At 50.6% G+C, this 24,499-nt stretch overlaps 1 protein-coding gene and 1 pseudogene across 1 annotated transcript in view; both read left to right on the top strand.

Moving 5' to 3' along the window:
- C13H1orf127 (chromosome 13 C1orf127 homolog) overlaps positions 1-12,928 on the top strand; it is a 44,402-nt gene extending 31,474 nt beyond the window's left edge. Inside the window, 3 exon segments of the mRNA XM_058551919.1 lie at positions 6-184; positions 1,489-1,512; positions 12,825-12,928. Of these exon segments, the coding sequence (XP_058407902.1) occupies positions 6-184; positions 1,489-1,512; positions 12,825-12,928 (307 nt within the window).
- A 3,661-nt stretch (positions 12,929-16,589) lies between these two features.
- Positions 16,590-16,971, top strand: LOC131412329 (cleavage stimulation factor subunit 3-like; annotated as a pseudogene).
- The last annotated feature ends 7,528 nt before the right edge of the window (positions 16,972-24,499 follow it).

Raw genomic sequence — 24,499 nt, 5'->3', positions numbered from 1 at the left:
GGCAGCAGCTGGCACCCCGCTGGCCTGGACAGCTCCAGTGACCCCGTTGTCCCCCAGGGACACCAGCGCTCGCAGGAGCCCTGGCTCCAAAGCCCAGCTGTGTGGCCTGAGCTGGAGCAGCACCTGGTGCTCCCCTGGAAGGATGGCACCGCCCCCTCCCCTCCAGGCCGGCCCATCACTGGAAGTGGGATTTGAAACGTGGCCAAGAGGAGGCCGTCAGCGACGCCCGGAACGCGAAACAAATAAATAAATAAATAATCAGGGTTGTCTCGGCTGATAAACGGTCTCTACCTCGAGGACGACTTCTCCCCCTGCCGCCCCCTCCTTCCTCCTTCTCCGGGCAGATCCATCCCAGGCAAGAGCTTAATAGCCCCATTTAAGGCTTTTCCTTTTCACCACGGAATTGAGCTGCTCCTGCCATTACGAGGTTTTCAGCTTCTCTCTGAAATCAAATTACTGACTCCATTTAATTTTTTAAAAGCTCGGATGATTTCCTTTCTTGAATCGGAGCCGTGACTCCAGGGCCAGCCCCCCGCCCTGCCAGGCGGTTCCCCTGCAGGCGGCCACTGCCCGGGGATGGCAGCCCCCGTGCCAGGGCAAGCCTGACACCTAGAGGGAAAGGCAGCAGGAGGAGGTACAAGCCTGTGGCCACTGCCCAGCACACCTGGCTAGGTGGCCAGGACCGCGGAGGAAAGAAGGCCTTGACCTCCCCTAGGCCTGGATCAGCTCACAGGAGCCCATGGCTTCGGGGCTAGAAAGTCTTCAGAGGCTGCTGGGGAAGGTGGTTAGAGCCCAGTGCTGACACTGTGGGCTCATTCTTGGCTGGTTCCCCAGACCCCCTGGCCTTCCCGTAGTGCAGATCCTGGACTCCATCATTTGACAAATGTTTATGGCATGCATCCTCTGTGCCAGACGCGGTTCCAGCTCTGGGAAGGGAACAGTGAATTGGACAGAGAATTGCACCCTGGTGCAGGAGTGAAAGGTCTAGTGTACGCAGGTGCAAGCGTGTGAGTGTGTGTGCACTTGTGTGTGGGGGGATGGAGACCGACCATAAACACAAGCACAGACAATTTCAGGTAATGCCAAGTGCTCTGAAGAGACCCACACACGCAGCTTGAGGGGGGTTTTGTGGGCTGCTTTGGGTGGGACGGTCGGGGCGGCCCTTCTGAGGAGTGAAGCTGGAAAGAGCTGGGGGGACATCCGGGCAGAGGGACAGCAAGTGCAAGGGCCTTGAGGAGGGTTGGGGGGACAGAAAGAAGGCCACTGAAGCTGGTGGGGCGAGCAGGAGGGCACGGGTGGGAGGAGGGGAGCCCGGATTTTATTCTGGCTTTGAAAAGCTGGCTGGAGAGTGGACATCAGAGGAACAAGAGCGGCAGCAAGAGGACACAGGGGGCGCTCTGGGGGAGAGAGGCCAAACATCCCACTGGAAAGAAAGGTGACTCTAAGGGCCCCTCTTTGCGGTCCTGTGCCACTCCCCGCTGCCTCCAGATAAGTCGGTGGAGGCGGCTGCCGGTGATGTTTGAGACACGTCACATCTTCTATTTCATACACCAGCCTGCGGTGTTTCTACCAGGAATCAGTCTCTGTCTCTGCCTTTGTCTCTCTGTCTCTCCTCCAGCCAGCCCCCGCCCATCCACCTCTTCCCTTTCTCCATCTCTGCAGAGCCAACCGGCTTTGGGACCCCATGGACTAGGGGCACACACACCCAAGAAAGTCCTGTAAACCAGGCTGACCCTTTACCAAGTCCTCCTCATGTTTAACCACCCTGTACTCTTGGAGACGAGACAAAGGGAATGGAGTTAATGAAATCGCCAGCCTTTACCTGGCATAAATGGCTCCTCACCCTTCAGGCGGGCGGCGATTTGCAAGGCGGAGAGGGTCTGGGCATTAACTGTTCTGGGCACTCTTCCCAGCTCAGCGCACCGCGCAGCTGGACAAACCACTTTACTTCTCTTCCTCCCCCCTTGCTCCACTCCACACCGACTCAACTCCGGGACAGTCGTGTTTAATTAGAAAGTGCCGGGGCTTCTGGGGTGGTCTCCCGTTCTCCCTCAAGACAGGACAACCTCAGATCTGTGACCAGGGCTCTAGGTCCGCTAGCAGGGCCTGGGTGGCACCTGTGCCTGATCCTGGGACCGTGTGTACACGTGCACGAGTGTTTTCCCTGCCTTGGGGACCTCCAGTTTTTCTGAGACCTCCCAGGTCCTGCAGTCATTTGTTTCCAGCTGACGGCTGAGAGCTGACAAGTCTGTGATCAGTGAAATCCTGGCAGGGAGCGGTTCTTCCCCTCCGGGTCAGCGCCCTGCCGGCGGGATCTCAGACAACCCGGGATTTTGGCAGCTCCCCACCCTCAGCAGCTCGGATCCTCGTCTTTTTTCCTCCGTGACTCTGTGCATCAAGTCCAGGGTTTATGATGCTTTTATTGCCATTCTCTCCTCTTACCCAGCACAGCCGGTGGTCCAGTTACCCAGGAAAACCCTGCTGGGTTTTCCTCCCTGAGCACAAAGCCGGTTTTGACGCCCTGCAACATGGAGTCTCATTGTTTCCCCTGCTGAAGGTCTCGAATTCCCAGATTTTAGATACAGACTTCTTCCATCACTACATGCTTTTCCAGCCTTAGCTGCAGGTCTCCACTGGGTATCTGAATATTACTTAAAGCAGAATTAGAGTCATTGCTTAGTAATCCTCCAAATTACTGCATAACAGAGACGCAGCATGGTGGCAAGAGCTTTCCTCCGAGTGTCCTGCCCGAGCTGTGTGACCTTAAGCAAGTCAGTTCACTTCTCTGAGCCTCTGTTTCAGCATCGGGCTGCTGGGAAACAGGAGCGGATGGTCAGGCAACCTCTGCTCCAGGGTAATGTGGGGTCATCTGTGAAGTTGGTAAGTCAGGAGTTTCTAATGCAGTTCTGTGAGAACTCCTCCCCTGAGCGTCCATCCTCCCCAGCTCAGCCCACCTCCTGACACCTCTGCTGCTCACAGATCTGGTCTCTGGGGGTGGGGGCTTCCAGAGACATCAGGCCAAGACAGTGGGGGGACAAGATGGGGTGATGTAGACAGATGCTCGTTCCCATGTAGCTGGCCAAAGTCCATCCCTACTTGCTCCACAGGTGACCCCCCACCAGTTCCTCCTTCCTCTCCCAAGGCCAGGCTGAGCTGACCCACATGCCAGAATTCAAAGCTCTCAGAACAGTGGTTCTCAAAGTGGGGTCCCCGGACCAGCAGCATTAGCATCACCTGAGAACACGTTAGAAATGCAAATCTGGGGGCCATCCTGGCAGCGTAGCGGTTAAGTGCTCAAAGTCTGCTGCAGCAGCCCCGGGTTCGGATCCTGGGTGTGCACCCATGCACTGCTTGTCAAGCCATGCTGTGGCGGCATCCCATATAAAGTAGAGGAAGATGGGCACAGATGTTAGCCCAGGGCCAGTCTTCCTCAGCAAAAAGAGGAGGATTGGCAACAGATGTTAGCTCAGGGCTGATCTTCCTCACCAAAAAAAAAAAAAAAAAAGAAATGCAGATTCTTGGGGTCCTCCCAGACCTACAGACCCAGAAACTCAGGGGGTGGGGCCCAGCAATCTGTGTTTTAACAAGCCCTCCTGGTGATTCTGATGCCCGTGGAGGCTGGGGACCACTGCCTGGGAGAATCTGTGCCAGGGACACCCCTCTAAGTCAGAGAATTCCTCTGCCTCCGCAATAACAGCAATACTCGACCTTCCTACAGCTTCCAAGTGCTTTCTGCCTCCATGTGCTCACTGCGTCCAGCACCAGCCCTCCGAGGAAGAAAGGAATTATTCTTCCCATTTTACAGATGAGGAACAGGCTCAGGGCCTCGCCCAAGGTCACACAGCTAACAGATGGCAGACTCAGGTCTCAATCTGGCCTCCTCATTCCAAGGCGGAGGCTCTCTCCCGGACACCTTGGGTTTCCGGGGCTCCTTAGACGAAAGGAATAAACACATGTCCAACGGCCACAAAAGAAATACCTCTTCCAGCCCTCTCCCCAATTTCCAGCTGCAATCCCAGGAGAGAGCATCCAGGAAACATAAATTTTGCCTGGCGGCTGAGTAAGAGCTCCGAAAGGAGTGACACGTCAGGGAGATGGGACTTTATTTCTCAATGAAATAGCCTTTTTATGGTTGGAATAAAAGTGCCAGCGGGAGCCTAATGCCAGGAAGTAGCGAGCACATTTGATAAACTCCTTCAGCCAGGGCGCGGCTGCCCGGGAGGGGGCGGCCCGAGAGCGGTCAACACGTTTCCACGTGCGTGTTTCTCTTCGGCTTAGAGCGTGGAAGATCCAGGAGTCCTTCTGGTGGACCCCGCAGCTGGAGAAGGGCTGATCCCGGACCATGGGAAAGTCTTCGCTCGGCCACCCGGTCCCAGGAACGGGGCTGCAGTGCGCAGAGCGGGCAGCAGGGGGCAGCATAACCCACCGTTCCAGCGCGGGCGAGTGGGCGCTGCGGGGGGCCGCCGGCAGGGGGTCTCTGTGGTTCAGCCCGCAGAGAGGGTCAGCAGTAACCCACTCCCCACGACCTCTTCCTCCTCCGTTCAGTCCTTCGCATCCCCAGCCCCTTCTCAGCAAGGACGGTTTGTCATCCTTACTCTGGCTGTAGCCTCTGCCAATCCAAATCTTTATGGGGGTGGGGGTAAGGGGGTAAGTGAGGGCTCCTCCATCCCCTTGCCTACCCTCTAGCCGGTTTCTCGAAACTTCTCTAGGCTTGGCTTTGGCCCTGATTAACCCTCTTGGCTTCCTTCTGAGGGGCCTCTTGAGGGGGCTCGGAGTGTATGCCTGTGTGTAGGGTGTCACTTTTAGGGGGGGGACTGCAGCCTTCCTAGGGGGGAGGGGCAGGAGAAAACCCTGAAGGACAAAGAGAAAGGGAGGAAACCTCCTCATTTGAGAATGTGCGTGATTGGCAGGTTTACGGCCTCGGGAAGGTGCGTGGTATTCCGCACAATCAAGTCATTTTTAAAAATAATCTCCCTGCTTAAGTCGTACATGCTGCTAATTGCATTTTAATAAGTCTCTTAAAATCTTGCCGTATTTTTTAATATCCTAATATTAGGTAAGTGATTGCGGGGGACACTGGAGGGCACAGAAAGTTTATATAACGGAGGGAGGGCTGTAATGATGCTGGGGGTGGCGGTGGCCACCAAGAGGCCTGTGATGTGTGTGTCTGTGTGTGTGGGTCTGTGTCTGCATGACGTGTGATGGGGGGTGTGAGTGTGTGTCCGTGCGGAGTGTATGCAATGTGTGTGTGTGAATGTCGGTAGACCAGGCTCCCCCTCTGACCCAGCCCATCCTATTCCAAGGATGAGGGTCCTGAGCCCAGAGAGGATGCGACTTGCCCAACACCATGTAGCGGGAGGGAGACCCATAGGGGAACTCCCACCCCAATCTTGTGAGAGCAGGGGAAGAACCACCTTGGCACCATCCCTGTCACAGCATCTTGCACACGCACTGCTTGTTCTACCCTCACTGCTTGGTGACATGGGGAAGGAAAAGGTGGGGAGCTCCAATGAGCTCCTTGCGGGTCCCATAGCAAGTGAGTGGCAGAACTGGGTGAACCCGGAGTCGGCTCCTGTGCCTGGGCAGGCTCTTAACCCCCACTGGACAGGACAATGAGCTGGGCTCCAAGGACCTCCCACCTCTCCAAGGGTCCAGGGCCAGTGAGCACCGTGTTGGGAGCAGCAGGGGAGACTGGCAGAGGCTGGAAGTGGATGGTGGGTGGCTGTGGTCCCTTGTGCTCCCAACCCCTGTTACTACACGGGCGGGGTCCCAAGGCCAAGGGCAACATGGCACCTTCCCCTCAGAGTCCCCAGAGGTCAGAGGCCTGGCAGGGCCACGGCTGAGCTTGTCAGGCCTTGGACCTTAGTGAGCTCTGGACTTCTGGAGGCCCCCTGAGACCCCCACTGGCCCTGGCCTTCCCCTCCCTCCTCCTCCTCCTCACTACACGCCTCGGCCGGGTGGGAGGCACATGTTGAGAGAACTTCTGAACAGGAAGTCAGCGTCCAGGTCGTCCCCAATCCCTTTTCATGTGGTTTCTTTAATCCCCCGGGCTGGGTTTCAGAAGCGTTTTACAGTTTCAGTTTTACAAAGCTACGCTCCCTTTAATGTTGGCGTTTTTCAGGAGGTGGGGGCGGGGAGCAGCTTCAGTCAAAACATGTGTGTTTTACATCAGCCAGCTGCGGACCTCGCAGCCCGGGAGGGCAGGCGGCAATGTGGCCTCCAGGCTGGGCCGGGTGGATGCAGACAGCCGGCCAGCCCGCCTGGGTGAGCCCTTGAGCCCCTCTCTCCCTCTTCCCTGCCTCCCTGCCTGCTTTCTTCTCTCCTGTCCGGGCCTCCGTGGAGTTCACCACAGCCAGTGAGGCCAGGGCACCCCACTTCCAGCCCCCTAACCACCGGGTGCCCCCTCTCGTGGATGCTGGTCACTGCACCAGGTCACGCCTCCCAGACGCGGGCATTCTGATGTGCCATATCCTCCAACCACCTGTGTTTTACTTACTCAGTATTTTACCTTGTCAGTGCACTTTTTTCACTTACATAGACACTACCTAAGCAAAAATATCCATGAAATTGTGAGTTAGATGTGCTAGTTACTTCTATCTGATCTAATATACAATAAACAAATCGACAGCTACTAAAATAAAAAGAAAAGGCCACGTAGCACCTAAAATCATCCTGCCAGCCACACCTGCTTCAGGAAATCCTGTGTTCTATGACCTCCTTCCCTGCGAGAGAAGATGCAGTTCTCGCGGCGAGGCCACGGGGGCGGTGACGTTCCCAGAGGTCAGTCTGTCTCCGAGGCCGGGGTTTGAGCTGCGGCATCGCATCTGCCTTTAGGGCAGGCTGGTTGGCCTTCGAGTTACAGGCTTTGGAGGAGCCACCTGAGGCTGCTCTGAGCTCGCCAAGGAGAGGGCTGGGTTTCTTGGCAGTGTGGTTGAGTGGAGAGAGCATAAACTTTGGAATCAGTCAGACTTGGGTCCAAGTCATGGCTGCCCTCCCTCCTGAGTGCGTGACTGTGGGAGAGCCTCCATCTCCCGGTCTGTGGAATGGGGACACCCACACGCGAGGGTCAGACATGTCTGGGACGTGCGTCTGCAGGCCTGCGAGCCCAAGGGTCATCCCTGAGCGCTCAGGACCTGGGTCTCACCCACTTGGCTCCTGTCTCCAGCTTTAGCCCCACTACCTCTCCTCCCTGACCCAGGAGAGGCAGCAAAATGTCCCCAAAGGAGAGGACCGGGAGGGAGGGGCGTGTCCTGGAGGGCTTACACACCCTCCCTCCTCATGTACTGAGTGGTGTGAGTGTAGAACAAGCAATGGGTGTGCCAGGATGCTGTGACCCGGATGGTTCAGCCAGCTCCATGTGCCAGGAGGAGGAGGACAAAGGTGGTTCTTCGTCTCCCTCGGAGGTGGGGTGGCTGGGAGACTCCAGAGGCTGTTTGGACTGGGGGTAGGGCCTACGGCGCTCAGTTTATGCTGCCTGGGGTGCTATGGGGTCTGGGACTGCAGAAGCCACGCCCCTGGTGCAGCAGATGCCCTAACACCTGCTGGCCCCAGAGCTTTGCTGCTGCCTCGTGGCCTCCAGTTGCAGGCTCTGCAGGGCTGGGCCAGGGGAGGGGCCTGCCACAGTCCCAGATGTGACTTTGCCTCCATTATGACCGGGTGGGGTCCCCTGAGCATGTTACCTCTGGTCTGGGCTGCCATTCTCTGGCCACAGAGGTCAGTGGTCCTGCCTTCCCCCTGGGTCAGGGGGTGTTCCCAGGGGATATAGGAGAGAGGAGGGAGCAGAGCTCAGGCCAGAGCACAAGGGACCAGCCCTGGGGGTGGGCACTGCCCAGCAGCTGGTTCTCCACCCTTGGTGCCTGGGAGTGGGTCAGAGACCCTGCAGGACTTAGCAGTGGTGACGACGATGATGACGACGATGCTGCTGGTTGATATGTCCTGAGCATTTTCTAGATGCCAGACATGGTGCTAAGCACTTCACATGCATCATTTCATTCCACCTGCTCTGTGATACTAGGAGAGCACCTAGAACAGTGCCTGGCACACAGTAGGCCCTCAACACATAGTTGTTGAATTAAAGAGACAGAGAGGTGGAATGATTCCCTCAGCTCTCAGCCACCGTGCTCTTGCTGTGTTTGTTCCTAAGGACTGACCACTCAGGGTGGATGCCCAGGCATTGGCAGAAGAGAGATTTGGAACCGCGGGTCCCCCCAAGTCCTTACACGTCACGCCCGCGCCCGCTTCTCGAGGGAGGCTGTCGCTGCCCCTTTTGGGTCTATGGGAGGGCAGATCCCCCCAGATCTCTGGGGGATCTTCCTCTGCTTACACCCCAAGCCACCCAGGGGTGAGACGCCCTTGGCCTGGGGCCTCTTCTGCTCCCCTTGGGGCAGCGAAGGGCTGAGCCTGGCCGGGCTGCAGCTGCGTGGGGCCCAGGGAAGAGGGAATCAAAGGCAGCCATGTGGGCCCGGCTTTCATCTCCCAGCTTCAAAGAGGTGCAAACAAACTCTGTCCCCGTGCCAGGCGGCAGCTCCCTCCTCGAGGCCCCAGCCTGCTCTTCCCCTCCTCCCTCCTGCTCCTTCCTGGAAAGCCAGCAGCGCCTCGTCCCGGGGCACCCCAGCGGGGCCCCGACTCCTCGCCAGGCGGGAGGAAAAGGGAGGCTCTGCCGGGGCCGAGGGAAGGAAGCGGCTGGGACCCTCACGCATGTAGGCGTTCCTGCAGTGAGCCAGGCTGGGAGCAGAGGCTGGTTACCCCTCCACCTGCCATCTGATCTCTGTAGAACCTTCTAGTCTACAGCTGTGCTGTCCAGGACAGTGGCCACACATGGCTACAGAGCACGGGGTATGTAGCTCGTTGAATGGAGATGTGCCAGCGGGGTAGAATACACAAGGGATGTCTCAGACCCAGTACGAACAAAACAATGTAAAATATCTGGTTCATCATTTTTACGTGATTACATGCTGAAATGATAATATTTTGGAACTATTGGGTTCAAAAAGTATGTTACTAAAATTAATTTTACTTGTTACTATTTACTCCTTTTTTTTTTTTAGATTTTATTTTATTTATTTTTTTCCCCCCAAAGCCCCAGTAGATAGTTGTATGTCATAGCTGCACATCCAACTAGTTGCTGCATGTGGGACTCGGCCCCAGGATGGATGGAGAGGTGGTGCCTCGGTGCGCGCCCGGGATCCGAACCCGGGCCACCAGGATCGGAGCGCGCACACTTAACCACCAAGCCACAGGGCCAGCCCTACTATTTACTCCTTTAAACGTGGCTACTAGATTTAAAACGATGTATGTGGCTTACTTTGTTTTATTTGGGTCCTTCTGCTCCAGACCACATGCCTATTTTGCAGCAGAGGGGCCTGACACTGGGAGGGGTGTTGGCACACGACGCCCGGCTGGTCCTCAAAAAAGTCTACGCAATGAATGAGTGAATGTCCAGTGCTGGCTTCAGGGGAGGCGTGGATGAACCCTGTCCCTGTTCCTGCCCTCAGGAGCTCCCAGACCAGAGTCTAGTCCGGTCTGGGGAGGGGCCATGGTGGAATCAGAGACCCCAACTGTCTGGGGGCCCTGGGCCTCTGAACAGAGGGGAGATGAAGAGGCTTCTGGGCCCAGATCCTGACTTCCCTACTTCCCAGTTATGTGACCTTGAGTCGGTTACTTAACCTCTTCTCGCCTCAGCCTTCTCATCTGTAAAATGGGGCTGATGATGATGATAATAGCGGCTCCTTCATGGGGTTGCTGGGAGGACTGAAGGAGTTAACACACTTTACGGAGCTTGGCCAATGGTAAGTGCCCGTGTCAGCGATTAGTGATAAGGTGGGACAAATGCTACAGAGCACAGCCCTGCACTGGGGAGAGCCCCTCCCAGCTGACCTTGAGTCCCCACCGCTGGGAGGTGGGAGCAGAAGGAATTCTCTTACTTTCCCTCCAAACCCCTTCTCTGGGTCCACCCAAGTCGGGGCCGGGAGTGCCTGCTCTCTGAGGTCAGTCTCCCCCACCTCTCCTCCTGTCCTGTTATCTCTTTGCTCCCCAATACCCGCACCCCTGCCCTATCCCAGCTCTGTCCCCAAGGCCCCTTTGCCCCGGAGGTGGCTTTAGGACTTTCTTCTTTGGAGAGAACTGCCCTCCAGGTAAACACACCTTCTCTTGCTCACTCTGACTAAGGACCTTCAGGGAGGGCTGGGTTGGCGGGGAAGGATGAGGAGCCCAGCACAGAGCCTGACACAGGAGGCCCCTCCCCAGGAGGAGAGGAGGACCAAGCCGAGGGGAGAGCGGGGTTCCCAGGGGTCTAGGCTGGACCTGGAAGGATATGGGTGGGTGCTACCAGAGTCGGGGGCACCCCAGGCAGGGAGACAGCCAGAGTAATGGCTAGGAGGCACATTTGGAGGCATCGAGATGACCATTATGTTCATGGTGGGAGTCAAGGGGAAAGCCACAAGGCTGTTGGGGACCCCACTGTGCAGGATTTGCTGATGGGGAGGGGGAGGGGGAGGGGGCTGTTCCACAGATGGGGCCGGGGATTGGGGCACCCAGAGACGGTAGCAGGAAGTGAGAAGATTGGAACCAAACAGGGCCAATGTGAACCAGATGTGATGAGGGTTGGGGCTCCTGCAGGAGGGCTGGAGGAAGAGCAGGGAGCGAGGCAAGCAGGCTGTCACCGCCCCTCCACCCCAGACCCAGGCCAGTGTGGTTCTGTAGCTGCCAGTCACTGAAAGGTAATGCAAGCCACACCTGGGAGGTGACTTGTGTCACGGCTCCCAGGTTGCCCTACAGCCAGTCTCTTGGGAGGGGGCTGAGCAGGTACACGTGGGTTGTGTTGGGGGGCCAACAGCCCCCTGCCCAGCCCAGCCCAGCCCTCACTCAGCTCCAGCCCAGGGAATGCTTGGGGGTCCATGCTCTGGGCTCCAGAAGGTGCTTCCTCCTGGTCTCTTGCTGCTACCGTCAGCCTCTTTACTCACACTGCACACTTCTGCTCCAGACACTTCTCCCAGGAAGCCCTCCCTGATTCTTTGATTGGATCAAGCACCTTCTTTGGGTTCCCAGAGCTCCCGATGTTTATTGCAATGGATTGTAACTGCCTCCTCCAGTGAGCCACCTGGACGCCCCCCCCCACCGCCCCCGACACTCAGCACTGGTCCTAAGGGGGTAACCCTTTTGGCCACACCCTCTGGCACCCCCAAGCCTCTCCAGACTCCAAGTCCTCCCTCAGGCCCACCCTTTAACCCTCTCTACTCCTAAGGCCACTTGAACTTTATATATATATATATTTCTTTAATTGTCTTTTTAAAAAATCACATGAATCATTCAACAATAAGTGCTTGTTGCTAAGATTACAAACCACACAGAAGCATAGAGTAAAATGTGCAAGACCTCCTTTACCTGCACTAGCCCCCCACCCCTACCCCGTCTATTCCCCTCCCCATGGCAACCATTGTTGGGTTTGCTGTAGGACTTGCAAAATCTTTTTTTTGTGTGTGTGGTAAAATATACATAATATAAAATTTACCATTTTAACCATTTTTAAGTGTATGGTTCAGTGGCATTAAGTAAATTCACGCTGTTGTGCAACCATCACCACCATCTGCCTCCCGAACTTGTTCATCTTCTCAAACTGAAATTCCATACGCTTTAAACACTCACTTCCCGTTCCCCCTCCCCCCAGCCCCTAGCACCCACCGTTCTGCTTTCCATCTCTATGAATTTGACTCCTCTGGGTGCCTCATATAAGTGGAATCATACAATATTTGTCCTTTTCTGTCTAGCTTATGTCACTTGGGGTAATAGCCTCAAGCTTCATCCATGTTGTAGCACGTGTCAGAATTTCCTTCTAAATCGTCTAAAAAGGCATCCACACATGTAAATGTACATACACAATACAAATGTGTTTTATCCAAAACTGAAAGCAAACCACACGTCTGGTTCCTTGACTTGACATTGTCTCCCCTCCCTGAATGTCCCAGAGATCCCTTCACAGTAGAGCCTGACCTCATTCTTTTGAAGGGCTGCATAGTATTCCACATCTAGTTGCTTCCAATGTTTCCAGTGAGATGCAGTGCTACAGCAAGCATCCTCATTCACACCTCTCTGAGCTCCTCACTGGGAATTTCTCCAGGTTGCATTTCTAGAGGTGGAGTTGCTGGGTCAAATATTTTGTGCATTTTAAATATTGATAGATGGTATATATCGATCATTTCCAATCACCACTCCACACATGACCTCTGGGCTCAAGAATCCACAGGGCAAAGTCCAAAGGCTGTGGTCTGGTATTCAAGGCCTTTCACAGCCCCGCCCCTCCTCCTTCCCCCAGTTCTATGGCCCTGCATCCGAGATGTTCAAACTGCAGGTCGTGACCCACTGATGGGTCATGAAGCCAGTTTAGTGAGTGATGACTAGCATTTGAGAAAAAATAATAAAATAGGATAAATTAGTACAGAAAACACGACAGTGCATTGCGTGTAGTAGGGTAGGTGAAACTTTTTCATTTTTGCTTTGTGAAACTTTTGTTTCATTTGTATATCTGTGTGTGTGTCTGTGTGTGTGTGTGTTACAATGTAAAATATATTTCTTGCTCTGAATTTTGAGAAGCACTGCTTAACATTTCTGCACCAGCCAAACCCCCAACATAAGCACATTCCTGCCCCAAGCCTTTGCTCACACAGGTCCTCCTGTTGAGGCACCCTCCTCCTCAGCTATCCTTGTCTAAGTCTTTCTCACCCTTCAAAGTTCAGCTCAAACGGCCCCTTCTCCAGGAAGTCTTCCGTCCCCTCTCCAGCCCATGGGGCCCTCTCCAGCACTCTGTGTCTCCGCTCCTCCTATGGCAGCTGAGTACACGCTGGCCTGCGGGGCAGATGACCAGGCCTCCGACCAGACAGGCAGCTCCTCTGGGAAGGGACCTGTCCGACACCTGTCCCCACATGGCTTCTAAGAGTGTGCCTGCACACAGAAGGGCCAGGGTCAGGCTTATGACAATAACTGGGATGACACTCTTGCTGGTGTCAGTGATCATGTGCTGGTGGCAGTAAGTGGTGGTGGTTGTAGGGGACACTTTTCATGCTCACGTGGTCGCCCAGCACCCTGTGAACTATCTTCTTAGATCCAAGGCATCTCCCACATGATGAGTCCTGCTTTCCCAAGGCAGAAATCAGAAATTCACTTTCCCAGCATCCCTTGAAGCTAGACTGTGGCCACGTGACCTTGCCTCCACCAATTAGATGCAGACGCAGGGTTTCGATGTGGAAGACGCACTGGCAGGCTCAGTGTTGATGGGTGTGCCGGAGCATGATGGAGAGAGAGCCGGATTCCAGAGGCGGCAGGGGTGGGGGCCTGGCAGGGGCATCCCGGCCTGCTTTGGTGGTTTGAACTGCCATGCCTGTGCTCAGTGACAGCAGCAGAAGAGTCTCCACTCGCCCTGGGTGCTATTCCAGGCTCGGAGTCTGAATCTATGGTGCCTCTGGAGAGTTTGTGAGTTACCATATACCCCTGTATTTCAGGTTTATTGAAGTATAACTTACATATAGTAAAATTGCCCTCTTTTTGTGTACCGTTCCATATATCTCGACAAACTTATACAGTCATGTAGCCACCGCCACAATCAAGATACAGAACATTTCCATCACCCTCCACAGTTGCCAAGTGCCGCTGTGTGGTCAGTCCCAGGGGTGTGCTAGCGCTGGCTAGTACGGTTTGTGAGAATCAATTGTTGAATCTTCAGGAATTTTGCAAGCTGGTTGCTAAACATAGCCATCATTAAATATTAATTATATAAACTAACAAATAACTTATATTACAAACAGAGGTAATAAATAAAGTCATCCGTTCCTAATTATTTTGCTGCATGTTACTCCTTACGCTCTTGAGATCACGTTTATCCGGTCTGTGCGATGGAACTCGTGCATAATGACGTGATCCTGCACAGCTCCTCTCTGCTCCGAGCCCAGTGACCTCACGTCGCTACCTTGAAACTGGCCATGGTGGGAGTATTTACGCCAGAGAAATTGGCAAATGCTACCAATCGGGTTTGATTTATTGTTTCGTTGATTGTCTAGACATAAGAAAGTGATGGAGAAAATGTGAATACTGCAGATTAAACGTAAAAGTGAGTCGTGTCTGTAGCCATTACATCGTGAAGAGCAGGAAAAGTTAAGGAAATGTTCTTCCAGGATTTAAAAACGAGTGTCTGATTCAGCAAAGAAGTCACTCACGTTATTGATGAACGAAGGAAGCTCTGACATGTGTCTTAGTTGTTTTGTTTTTGTCTTACTCTTGTGGCGTGGTGGCTCCCCAGGTATCATCCCAGTACAACCTGTTGACAAGACAAAGCTGAGTGTATTGCTTACCATGGTAAGGGAGACCGCCACATCAGAGCCGTGTCAGCGTCTCAAGGTGGGGAGGCAAGGTGGGGAATCCACTGAGAATTGGAAATTTGGTTTAAGGAGGGTCTTTCAGTGCAGGGGTTTGATTGGGATTGGGTTAGGGTCACAGTAAGCCAGAACTGGTGGAGACAGCAAGGTAAGGATTTTTGAGGTAAGAGAGTTAAAGAATCTTAGGGTGTAAACTGTCTGTTGATGTTTTCCATTGAAGGATTGGTAGGTCTTTTGGGAAGTTCCTATCATGAATAATCCAGTCATTTGCCTAGGCAAGAGTCTCCTGGAGTAGCACAAAGACAAAGGAATACTAAAGTCTCGTTAATGTAGACTGTAACTTGTGTGGGGGGAGATAGTTTCAGTGTTCGGGGTCCAAGTTGTGTGAGGGGAGGTGGTTTCAGTTCTTGCTCTTCAATGTTAAGGAAAACATCAACCGACATTCATGTTGGAACTACGCTTTTTTTGTTAATTGCACCCACGGGTTGGCTACAGATACGTGAGTTTGGTAAAATTAACTAAAACGTTCTGTGAGAATCATTTGGTTATATGAAATTTATAATTTTATTATTTAGAAATCGTGTGCCATAAATTCAGCAAAGTTGCAGGAGCTCAACACTCAAAAATCAGTTGTGTTTCTATAAAAGCAATGAACTCTCTGAAAAGGAAATAAAGAAAACGATTCCACTTACTATAGCATCCAAATGATTAAAATACCTAGGAAAAAATATCTAGGAGAAAAACCCAAGGAAATGAAACTTGTACACTGAAAACTACAAAACATTGCTGAAAGAAATTAAAGACTTAATTAAATGGGAATAATACATCCAATGTTCATAGATGGGAAGACAATATGGTTAAGATGGCAATATTCCCCCAAAGAGATGTACAGATTCAATGCAATCCGTGTCAAAATTCCAATGGCCTTTTTTGTAGAAATGGAAAAGCCAATCCTCGAATTCATATGCAATTGCAAGGGACCCCAAATAGCCAAAACATCGTGGAAAAAGAAAAACAAAGCTGGAAGGATGTATTAGTTTGTTAGGGCTGCCGTAACAAAGCACCAAAGAATAGGTGTCTAAAGCAACAGAAACGTATTTTCTCACAATTTTGGAGGCTAGAAGTCTAAGATCAAGGTATTAGGCAGGTTCAGTTTCTTCTCAGGCCTTTCTCCTTGGCTTGTGGGTGGCCATCTTCTCTTCCCTGCATCTTCACATGGTCTTCCCTCTGTACACGTCTGTGTCCAAATTTCCTCTTTGTGTAAGGACACCAGTCATGTTGGATTAGGATCCACCCTGGTGACCTCGTTTTAACTTAATTACCTCTCTAAAGACTCTATCTCCAAATACACTCGCATTCTGAGTTACTGGAGGTTAGGACTTCAACATACGAATTTTGGGGGGACATAGTGCAGCCCATGACAAGGACTCACACACTTCCCTATTTAAAAAGTTACTACAAAGTGACAGTAATCAAAACAGTACCTTCTGTGATAGTGACATAAGGACAGGCATATAAACCAATGGAATAGAACTGAGAGTCCAGAAATAAACCCAAACATCTATGAGCAATTGTTTTTCCACAAGAGTGTCCAGACCATCCAATGGGAAAGAATAGTCTCTTCAACAAATGGCACTGGGACAATTGGATAACAACATGTAAAAGAATGAAATTGGACCCCTACCTCACTTCATAGACAAAAATTAACTCAAAATGCATCAGTGGGGGCCGGCCCCGTGGCTTATCGGTTAAGTGCGCGCGCACCAATACTGGCGGCCTGGGTTCAGATCCCGGGCGCGCACCGACACACCGCTTCTCCGGCCATGCTGAGGCCGCGTCCCACATACAGCAACTAGCAGGATGTGCAACTATGACATACAACTATCTACTGGGGCTTTGGGGAAAAAAAAGGAGGAGGATTGGCAATAGATGTTAGCTCAGAGCCAGTCTTCCTCAGCAAAAAGAGGAGGATTAGAACAGATGTTAGCTCAGGGCTGATCTTCCTCACACACACAAAAAAATGCATCAGTGATCTAAATAAAAGAGCTAAAACTATTATTAAGAAATTGTTGAATTCATATCTGAGTGGGCGGTGGCGTTTCGTGTTGGCAGTCTAGCTCCGCTGGGCAGGGGGTTACTTGACTGGTTTGGGGTGGGTTTTAGTTTAATTTTTCTTTTCTAGCTTCACGTTGCGGGCCAGTTCGCACCTTTTAATCAGCTGAGGCCATGTCAGCAGACGGAGCCACGGAATAGGCAGCTGAGTATGTCCCAGGAAAGGTGAAGAAAGCCGAAAAGAAATTAGAAGAGAATCCATATGACCTTGACGCTTGGAGCATTCTCATTCGAGAGGCACAGAATCAACCTATAGACAAAGCATGGAAGACTTATGAACGCCTTGTTGCCCAGTTCCCCAGTTCTGGCAGATTCTGGAAACTGTACGTTGAAGCAGAGGTTAATATTTTATTTTATTTTTTCTTATGTAGCATCTGGTGGGAATTGCAGCATACACTATAGTGATAGAAAACAAGTTAGGAACATAGCACAGCTAGGACGAGGAGGATTTAAATGTTTCTTGCCTTTATTTTGTAAAATAGGTATGAAGGAGTAATTAAAATGAATTTTTGAAATTTGGGTCTTGACAAGCTGATGATTGTTGCATTTTGGAGTTGCAACAACATTAAAACAGTTTCAATGGTTAAAAAAAAAAAAAAAAAGAAAGAAATTGTTAAAGTCAAAAACAAAGGAAGACCAGCCTTGAGCAGAGGAACCACTTTAGTCACACATGCAAAGCTTAATTGAATGTAATTTACAAGATGAACTTGACCTGGGTCATTTCTTGCTTATGCCTCTGGAAATTATAAGCAAAACTTAAACTGTTTCCCAAAATTGATATGAGGTCACCACTAACCAATTCCCTATCACTTAAAACTCTAACATTATAACCAACCCCTGTGAAGAATAAGCAGTCACTGCCTTCTCGCTATATAAGCTGCTTTATAACAAGGTAACCCTGAGCCTCATTCCATGTTTTGGTTTGAGGGCTCCCAGTTTGAAAACTGTCTTTTTGGTGTGTGTACAGTAAACTTTTACTGATTACTACTTTGGTGATTCATTGGTTTTACTTCTGTTTTTAATGAACTTCTGACAAAATGTAGGAGTAAATCCTAATGACTATTAGATTTGGCAATGGATTCTTAGATTTGACACCAAAAGCACAGCAATAAATGAAAAAATAGATAAATTGGACTTCATCAAATTAAAAACTTTTGTGCATGAAAGGACATTATCAAGAATGTAAAAAGACAACCTACAGAATGGGAGAAAATATTTGCAAAACATATATTTGATTAGGGTTTAGTATCCAGAATATCTAAAGAACTCTTACAACTCAACAACAAAAAGACACGTAATCCAATTTAAAAATGGGCAAAAGAGGGGCTGGCCTGGTGGTGCAGTGGTTAAGTTCACATGCTCTGCTTTGGCGGCCTGGGTTCGCGAGTTCAGATCCTAGGCGTGGTCCTACACCACTCATCAAGCCATGCTGTGGCAGCATCCCCCACACAAAATAGAGGAAGATAGGCACAGATATCTCAGGGCCACTCTTCCTCAAGCAAAAAGAGGAAGATTGGCAATAGGTGTTAGCTCAGGGCCAATCTTCCTTACCAGAAAAAAAAAAAATTGGGCAAAAGAATTGAACAGACATTTTTCCAAAGATATGCAAATAGCCAGCAAGCATATGAAAAGATATTCAACATCATTGCTCATTAAGGAAATGTAAATCAGAACTACAGTGAGATATCACTTCATACTCACTGGAATGGCTACAATAAAAGAAAAAAAAGGAAAATAACAGATGTTGATGAGGATATGGAGAAATAGGCAGCCTTGTACATTGCTGGTGGGGATGTAAAATGATGCAACCACTGTAGAAAACTATTCAGTGGTCCCTGAAAAAGTTAAACATAGGATTACCACAGCTAGGTATATACCCAAGAGAAATGAAAACGTATGTCCGCAGAGAAACATGTACATGAACTTTATAGCAGTATTATTCATATAGTCAAAGGCTGGAAACATCCCAAATGTCCATCAATGAATGAATGGATAACAAATTGTGGAATATCCATTCAATGGAATATTATACAGCCATGAAAATGAATGATGTACTGATAGATGCTATAACTTGGATGAACCTTGAAAACATTATGCTGAATAAAGTAAGCCAGAAACAAAAGTTATGATTCCATTTATATTAAATATCCAGAATAGGCGAATCCATAGAGATAGAAAGCAAAGCGGTGGTTGCCAAGAGATGGTAGAGGGGAGAATGGGGCATAATTACTTGATGGGTGTGGGGTTTTCTTCAAGGTTAATGAAAAATTTTGAAACTAGAGAGAGGTGGTATTGCACGACATTGTGAATGTACCAAATGCCATTGAATTGTACACTTTAAAATGGTTAATTGTTATATGAATTTCACCCAAATAAAAAAAAATGTGCTATACATATTTTATATCAGTAAAATCTATAATAAACATATATGTGTGTATACACATATACACAAATATATACACATATACATACATATACATATATACATATATGTATATATACACACATATACAGGGAGATACATATCTATATCTGCATGCAGATATACACCTATATATGTATCTCCTGCCTCCCATGAGCTGATTGTTAAATATTATAGCACATCATTGGTGCTATTGAATCTCTTCCTTCACCCCCAGCCTCTTGCAATCATTCATCTGATTTCTGTTGCTATAGTTTTGCTTTTTCTGGAATGTTATATAAGTTGAATTATACAATCTGTAGCCTTTTGAGTCTAGCTTCTTTAACTTAGCATAATGCTTTTGAGAATCATCCATGTTATTGCATATATCAGTAATTTGTTCCTTTTTATTGTTGAGTAGTATTTCCTTGAATGGTTGTATCATAACTTATTTATCCGATTCACTTGTTGATGGACATTTGGGTTGTTTCCAATTTTTGATAATGAATAAAGCTGCTACAAACATTCACATACAGTTTTTTGCGAGGACATATATCTTAATTTCTCCTTGTAAGTACCTGCGAGTGAGATTGGTGGGTCACCTGTTAAGCATATGTTCAACTTTATCAGAAAGGCTAATGTGGAAATGATGGTGTAGGTGGTTGTGGTGATGGCACTGGCGGGGACAGTGGTGCCCCACCACTAGCCATGAATTGACTACGGTGTTGCTGGTGGTGATAATGGAAATGACGGAGGTGGTGTTGATCAGTTTCTAAGTGAAATTCTTCTACAATGGTGCAAAATCCATGGCAGCCTTGTCCACTCTGGATAGAGTTATGGTTTGTCACCAACTTGTCCCTTCTTTTTTTTAAGATTTTTATTTATTTATTTTTTCCCCCCAAAGCCCCAGTAGATAGTTGTATGTCATAGCTGCACATCCTTCTAGTTGCTGTGTGTGGGACGCAGCCTCAGCATGGCAGGAGAAGTGGGGCGTCTGTGTGCGCGGGGATCCAACCCCTGGCCGCCAGTAGCGGAGCGCGCGCACTTAACCGCTAAGCCACGGGCCGGCCCTGTCCCTTCTCATTAAAGATCCGTGCAGGGGCCGGCCCCGTGGCTTAGCGGTTAAGTACGCGCGCTCCGCTACTGGCGGCCAGGGGTTGGACCCCTGGCGCGCACTGACGCACCGCTCGTCCCGGCCATGCTGAGGCCGCGTCCCACACACAGCAACTAGAAGGATGTGCAACTATGACATACACCTATCTACTGGGGCTTTGGGGAGAAAAAGGAGGAGGATTGGCAATAGATGTTAGCTCAGGGCCGGTCTTCCTCAGCAAAAAGAGGAGGATTAGCATGGATGTTAGCTCAGGTCTGATCTTCCTGACACACACACAAAAAAGATCCATGCATATTGCAGACTCCAGCTTGTCAATCCTTCATAAAACAGGAGAGATGGAAAGTGGGGTGATCCTCAATGCCATTCCCAGGAAGGTACTATGGATATACTAATAGAAGTATTCAGAGGCGCTCGTATAATGGTGTCCATTGCATCACTGTTTATTGTAGGAAAAAAAATGAAAACAACCTAAACGTTCATCAATGGGAGAATGGCTAAATAAACGGTGGTATATCCTTACTGTGGGATATTATGCAGCCTTCAAATAGAATGAGATAGATCTTTACAGACTTCTGTGGAAGGATAGCCATGATATTATTGCTAAAGGCAAAAAACAAATTGCAACAACATATACAATCACATTTTTTAAAAAGTATATACAGATGTATGTTGGTACATGCAAAGAAAATGTCTGGAACCGCACACAAGAAACTATTAACAACGGTGCCTCCAAAAGAGAGTTTTCATGTAACAAGCTTCTGATCTGTTTGAATTTATTGCCTTGAGCAGTTACTACTTTAATCTAAAAATAAAACACACACACAATCACACACACAAGGTGAGGTGGGGTGAGATTATTCTCTTTATTTTAGAAACATGAGGATGGAGGCATGGGGGTGGGGTGTGTTGTCCTGACTTGCCCAAGTGGGTGGCCGGGGAGCCAGGGGGAGGAACTGGCTAGACTGGAGTCCTCCTGTCTGGTTTTCCAGGCGCTGCCCCGCCCCTGCCTTCCTCAGAAGCCAGGAGTCCTGCCTCCTTGCCTGTCCCAGGGTGAAGCTGATCTCCGAGCACTGGTCAGCACAGAGATAGCGGCGGGGGTTACAGCCTGGGCCAGCCCCTCATCAGCCTTGCCTCTGGTCTCCCTCTGTGGTCTTCCTCGTCTCCCTACATGGGGGTCCTGGAGCCCTAGGGAATGGGGCTCCAGCAGCCCAGTGAATACTTCCTGCTGGATGCTGTTTAGATGGGTCAGCTGAGCAAGGGCTGAGGGTAAGGAAGGTAGAGGAGTGTTTCTGGACACATGGCCTGGGGTCCACCTGCATCAGCACCACCTAGGAAGTGTATTAAGAATGCTGAATTAGGGGCCGCCCAGGTGGCGTAGCAGTTAAGTGTGGGCGCTCCACTGCGGCAGCCCGGGTTCGGATCCTGGGCGCACACCGAGGCACCGCTTCTCCGGCCATGCTGTGGCGGCGTCCCATATAAAGTGGGGGAAGATGGGCACGGATGTTAGCTCAGGGCCAATCTTCCTCACACACACACACACACGAAAAAAACCACACACACACAAAAAAGAATGCTGAATCGAGTCCTGGGTCCAACCCAGACCCAGTGAATCCAAACCCCTAAAGAAGTATATTAAAGCCTGGGTTTTATAGGATTTGGCTACAGCAAATACTATGTGAGACACAGTTCAAAGCTTAGTTGTCAACCTTAACTGCCCACTAGAATCACCTGGGGTGCTTTAAAAAATATAGGTGCCCGGGTGCCCCCCCAGAGACTGATTTCATCGGTCTGGGATGCGGCCCGGGCATTGGTATTTTTTCAAAGCACCCCACGTGATTCACATGTGCAGCTGAGCCTGAAAATCACGGCTTCCATTCCAATGACATCAGAATCTCTGGGCTGGGACCCAGGCATCTGAATTTTTTCAAACTCCACAGGTGATTCCCACGTGCAGACAAGCTGGAGCGCCATTAACGTGGAACCTCGCTGCTCCAAGTGTGGTCCTGGACGAGCAGCCTCAGCATCAGCTGGGAGCTTGTGGCAAAGCAGAATCCCAGGCTCCACGCTGCCGAGAACTGCCGCAGCAGAACCTGCATTTTACCAGGATCCCCAGGTGATTCGGGCGCACACTACAGCTGGAGGAGCTTAAGAGGACTTAGCTGCAGCAGGGCGAAGGCAGTGGTTCCCACCGTTAGGACAACCTGCGAGTTAAGAAAAAACCCATTGCCTGGCAGCACCCAGGCCACTTCACTCCCGGGCATCAGTGGTTTTAAAGGTCCCCGGACGATGCCAGTGTGCGGGGCTGAGAAGCACGGTGCAGAGGGCTTAGCTGTGGCAGGGGCGCAGGAGGAGGGCAGTGTTTGGGGAGGTGGTCCCTTCGCAGTTAAGGGCACCTCTGGGGTCAGCCCAGATTTTATTCCACTTCTCGCGTCCTGTGATCTGGGGCAGGTTATTTAACCCCTCTGAGCCACAGCTTCCTCATCTGTAAGATGCGGACACTAACGGTACCTACCTCCCAGGGTTGTCAGGACGAAATCGGATAAACCAGGACAACCCTGGCAAACCCGACACACTAAAGTGTGAGGTGTGGGCCCACCACTTAACCTCTCTGAGCCTTGCTTTCACATCAACAAAATGTTAATAATAATAATAATAGTTTGAATGTGGCCCCCTCCCACAGGTGTCATAAGCTCACATCCTTCCTTGCCCACCTGGAGGCCCTACATCCCAAATAGACCCCATACCATGTACCCAGAGACGAGAGAATGTTTTATTGAAGACTTCTTAGGGAATTAAGGAAGAAGGTAACTGTATTACACCCCCCACAGCAGAAACTTTTCCAAACTGTCCACTGGAAATCTCTGTTTCTTCACTCCAGGTTCCTCTGCCCTACTGGCTGCCCCTTCTCTTCTCGTCCTCCCACAGCCTCTGGAAACACTTCTAAAGAGCAATTTCTGCAAAGCCACACCACATCCATCTCTCTTAGCAAAATAAGAGCTACCTGCCAGGCTCTGTTCAGAGTGCTGTATGCGGAGAATCTCATTCAGAATTCACAGTAATCCTAGGACGTAGATCTATAATTATGCCCATTTTACAGATGAGGAAACTGAGGCAGAGTTTTGGTAACTGTCCCAAGGTCATAGCGCTTCTAAGTGTGGAACGCCGATTCTAATCCAGGCTCTGAGGCTGTCCCCTTAACCTCTCAGATGTCTCAGGTGTTGTTGCTCGGGGCTGGCAGGAGGGGACTCACTCGGTCCACACAGGGGTAGAGTGAGGAGTAATTAGAGCTTATTTCACACCGTACAAATATTTACCAAGCACCCACTAGGTGCCAGATGCCGGGGACACAGGAGTGAGCATAGAAGACGTGGTCCCTGTCCTCACGGAAATGGTCCATTATATTGTTTGAACAGGAAAGAAAAAAGCCCCATCTAAACCAGAGGATCACAAGCATTGTTTCCGGGCCCTCCAAGGCTTGTAGGGGCTGCTTGGCCTGTAGCCAAACCTCGCCCCCTCCCCACAATTCACCCAGAGTCAAGAGGAGACAAGCTCCCTCCTCCCGCTGACCCTGCCGTGGGGTTGGTCTCTGGTGACAGAGAAGCAGAGCGGGGTCACCTGGCTGCAGGACCTTAGCCACAGGTGAGCCGCAGCCCCAGCCCAAACCTCGGCTACTTCTCAGGGGGATCTGGGTGCCCCCCTGCGGCTTCCTCCCTGCCCCTCTCCCCCCAGATGCTGGTAATTGGTAGACAAAGGAGTTTCAGACAGTTGGGGACCTGCATCCTTTGAGTCCCTGAAAACATGCTATTATTAATTAAAGACTTTGGCTTCGGTGGGGCCCGTGCCTGCCTTTTCCTGGCTGGGCCTCAGACTTCTGTCTCTCCAGTAGTCTCTTCTTGCTAAATTTTTCAGTGTTTTTAACATCAGACTGATGTTACGTATAATTACCAACTTTGCACCCAAATTATATTTGACATGGCTTGTGTGGGAAATTAGACCATTTCAGCGCCTACAAATTCACCTGGGGAAGCCAAGGCAGGCATGAGGGCGTGCTGAGGGGAAGTAATTTAAATATTACATGTGCTCTCGTGAAAATGCCAAAACTCTTTAAACTGCCAGGAAGGATTTTGTCTCCCCCTCTACTTGCCACCCCCCCCCCCACAACCAGCTTACTGAGTACACTGGGGGTCGGAAAGCAAGGACCTGTGGGCGAGGGGCTTCTGTGTAGCCCTTTCCATTGGGGCATTCACAGGGATGACCTGGTTGGCTGGGGAGAGGCCTCCAGAGATGCTGATAGGGGCGCTGGTGTCACCTCTGTAGGGAGGGCCGGTCACAGTGGTGTCTGTCTATCTGTCTGCCTCTCCATCTCTCCCTCTCCTGCCTCTGACCTATCTGTTCCTGAGCCAAGGGAGAAGAGGCTGTCCCCTCCCCACTGGGACATGGTGGAGGATCGGGGTAGGAAGAGTATGGCCACAGCACCCAGAACCAAGCCCTCCCGGGACACTGAGACTG

Source organism: Diceros bicornis, chromosome 13, assembly GCF_020826845.1.
Source record: "Diceros bicornis minor isolate mBicDic1 chromosome 13, mDicBic1.mat.cur, whole genome shotgun sequence".
In the NCBI taxonomy this organism is placed as follows: domain Eukaryota; kingdom Metazoa; phylum Chordata; class Mammalia; order Perissodactyla; family Rhinocerotidae; genus Diceros; species Diceros bicornis.
Note: the sequence above shows the minus strand (reverse complement) of the source record. Positions and strands in the feature narration are given on the sequence as shown.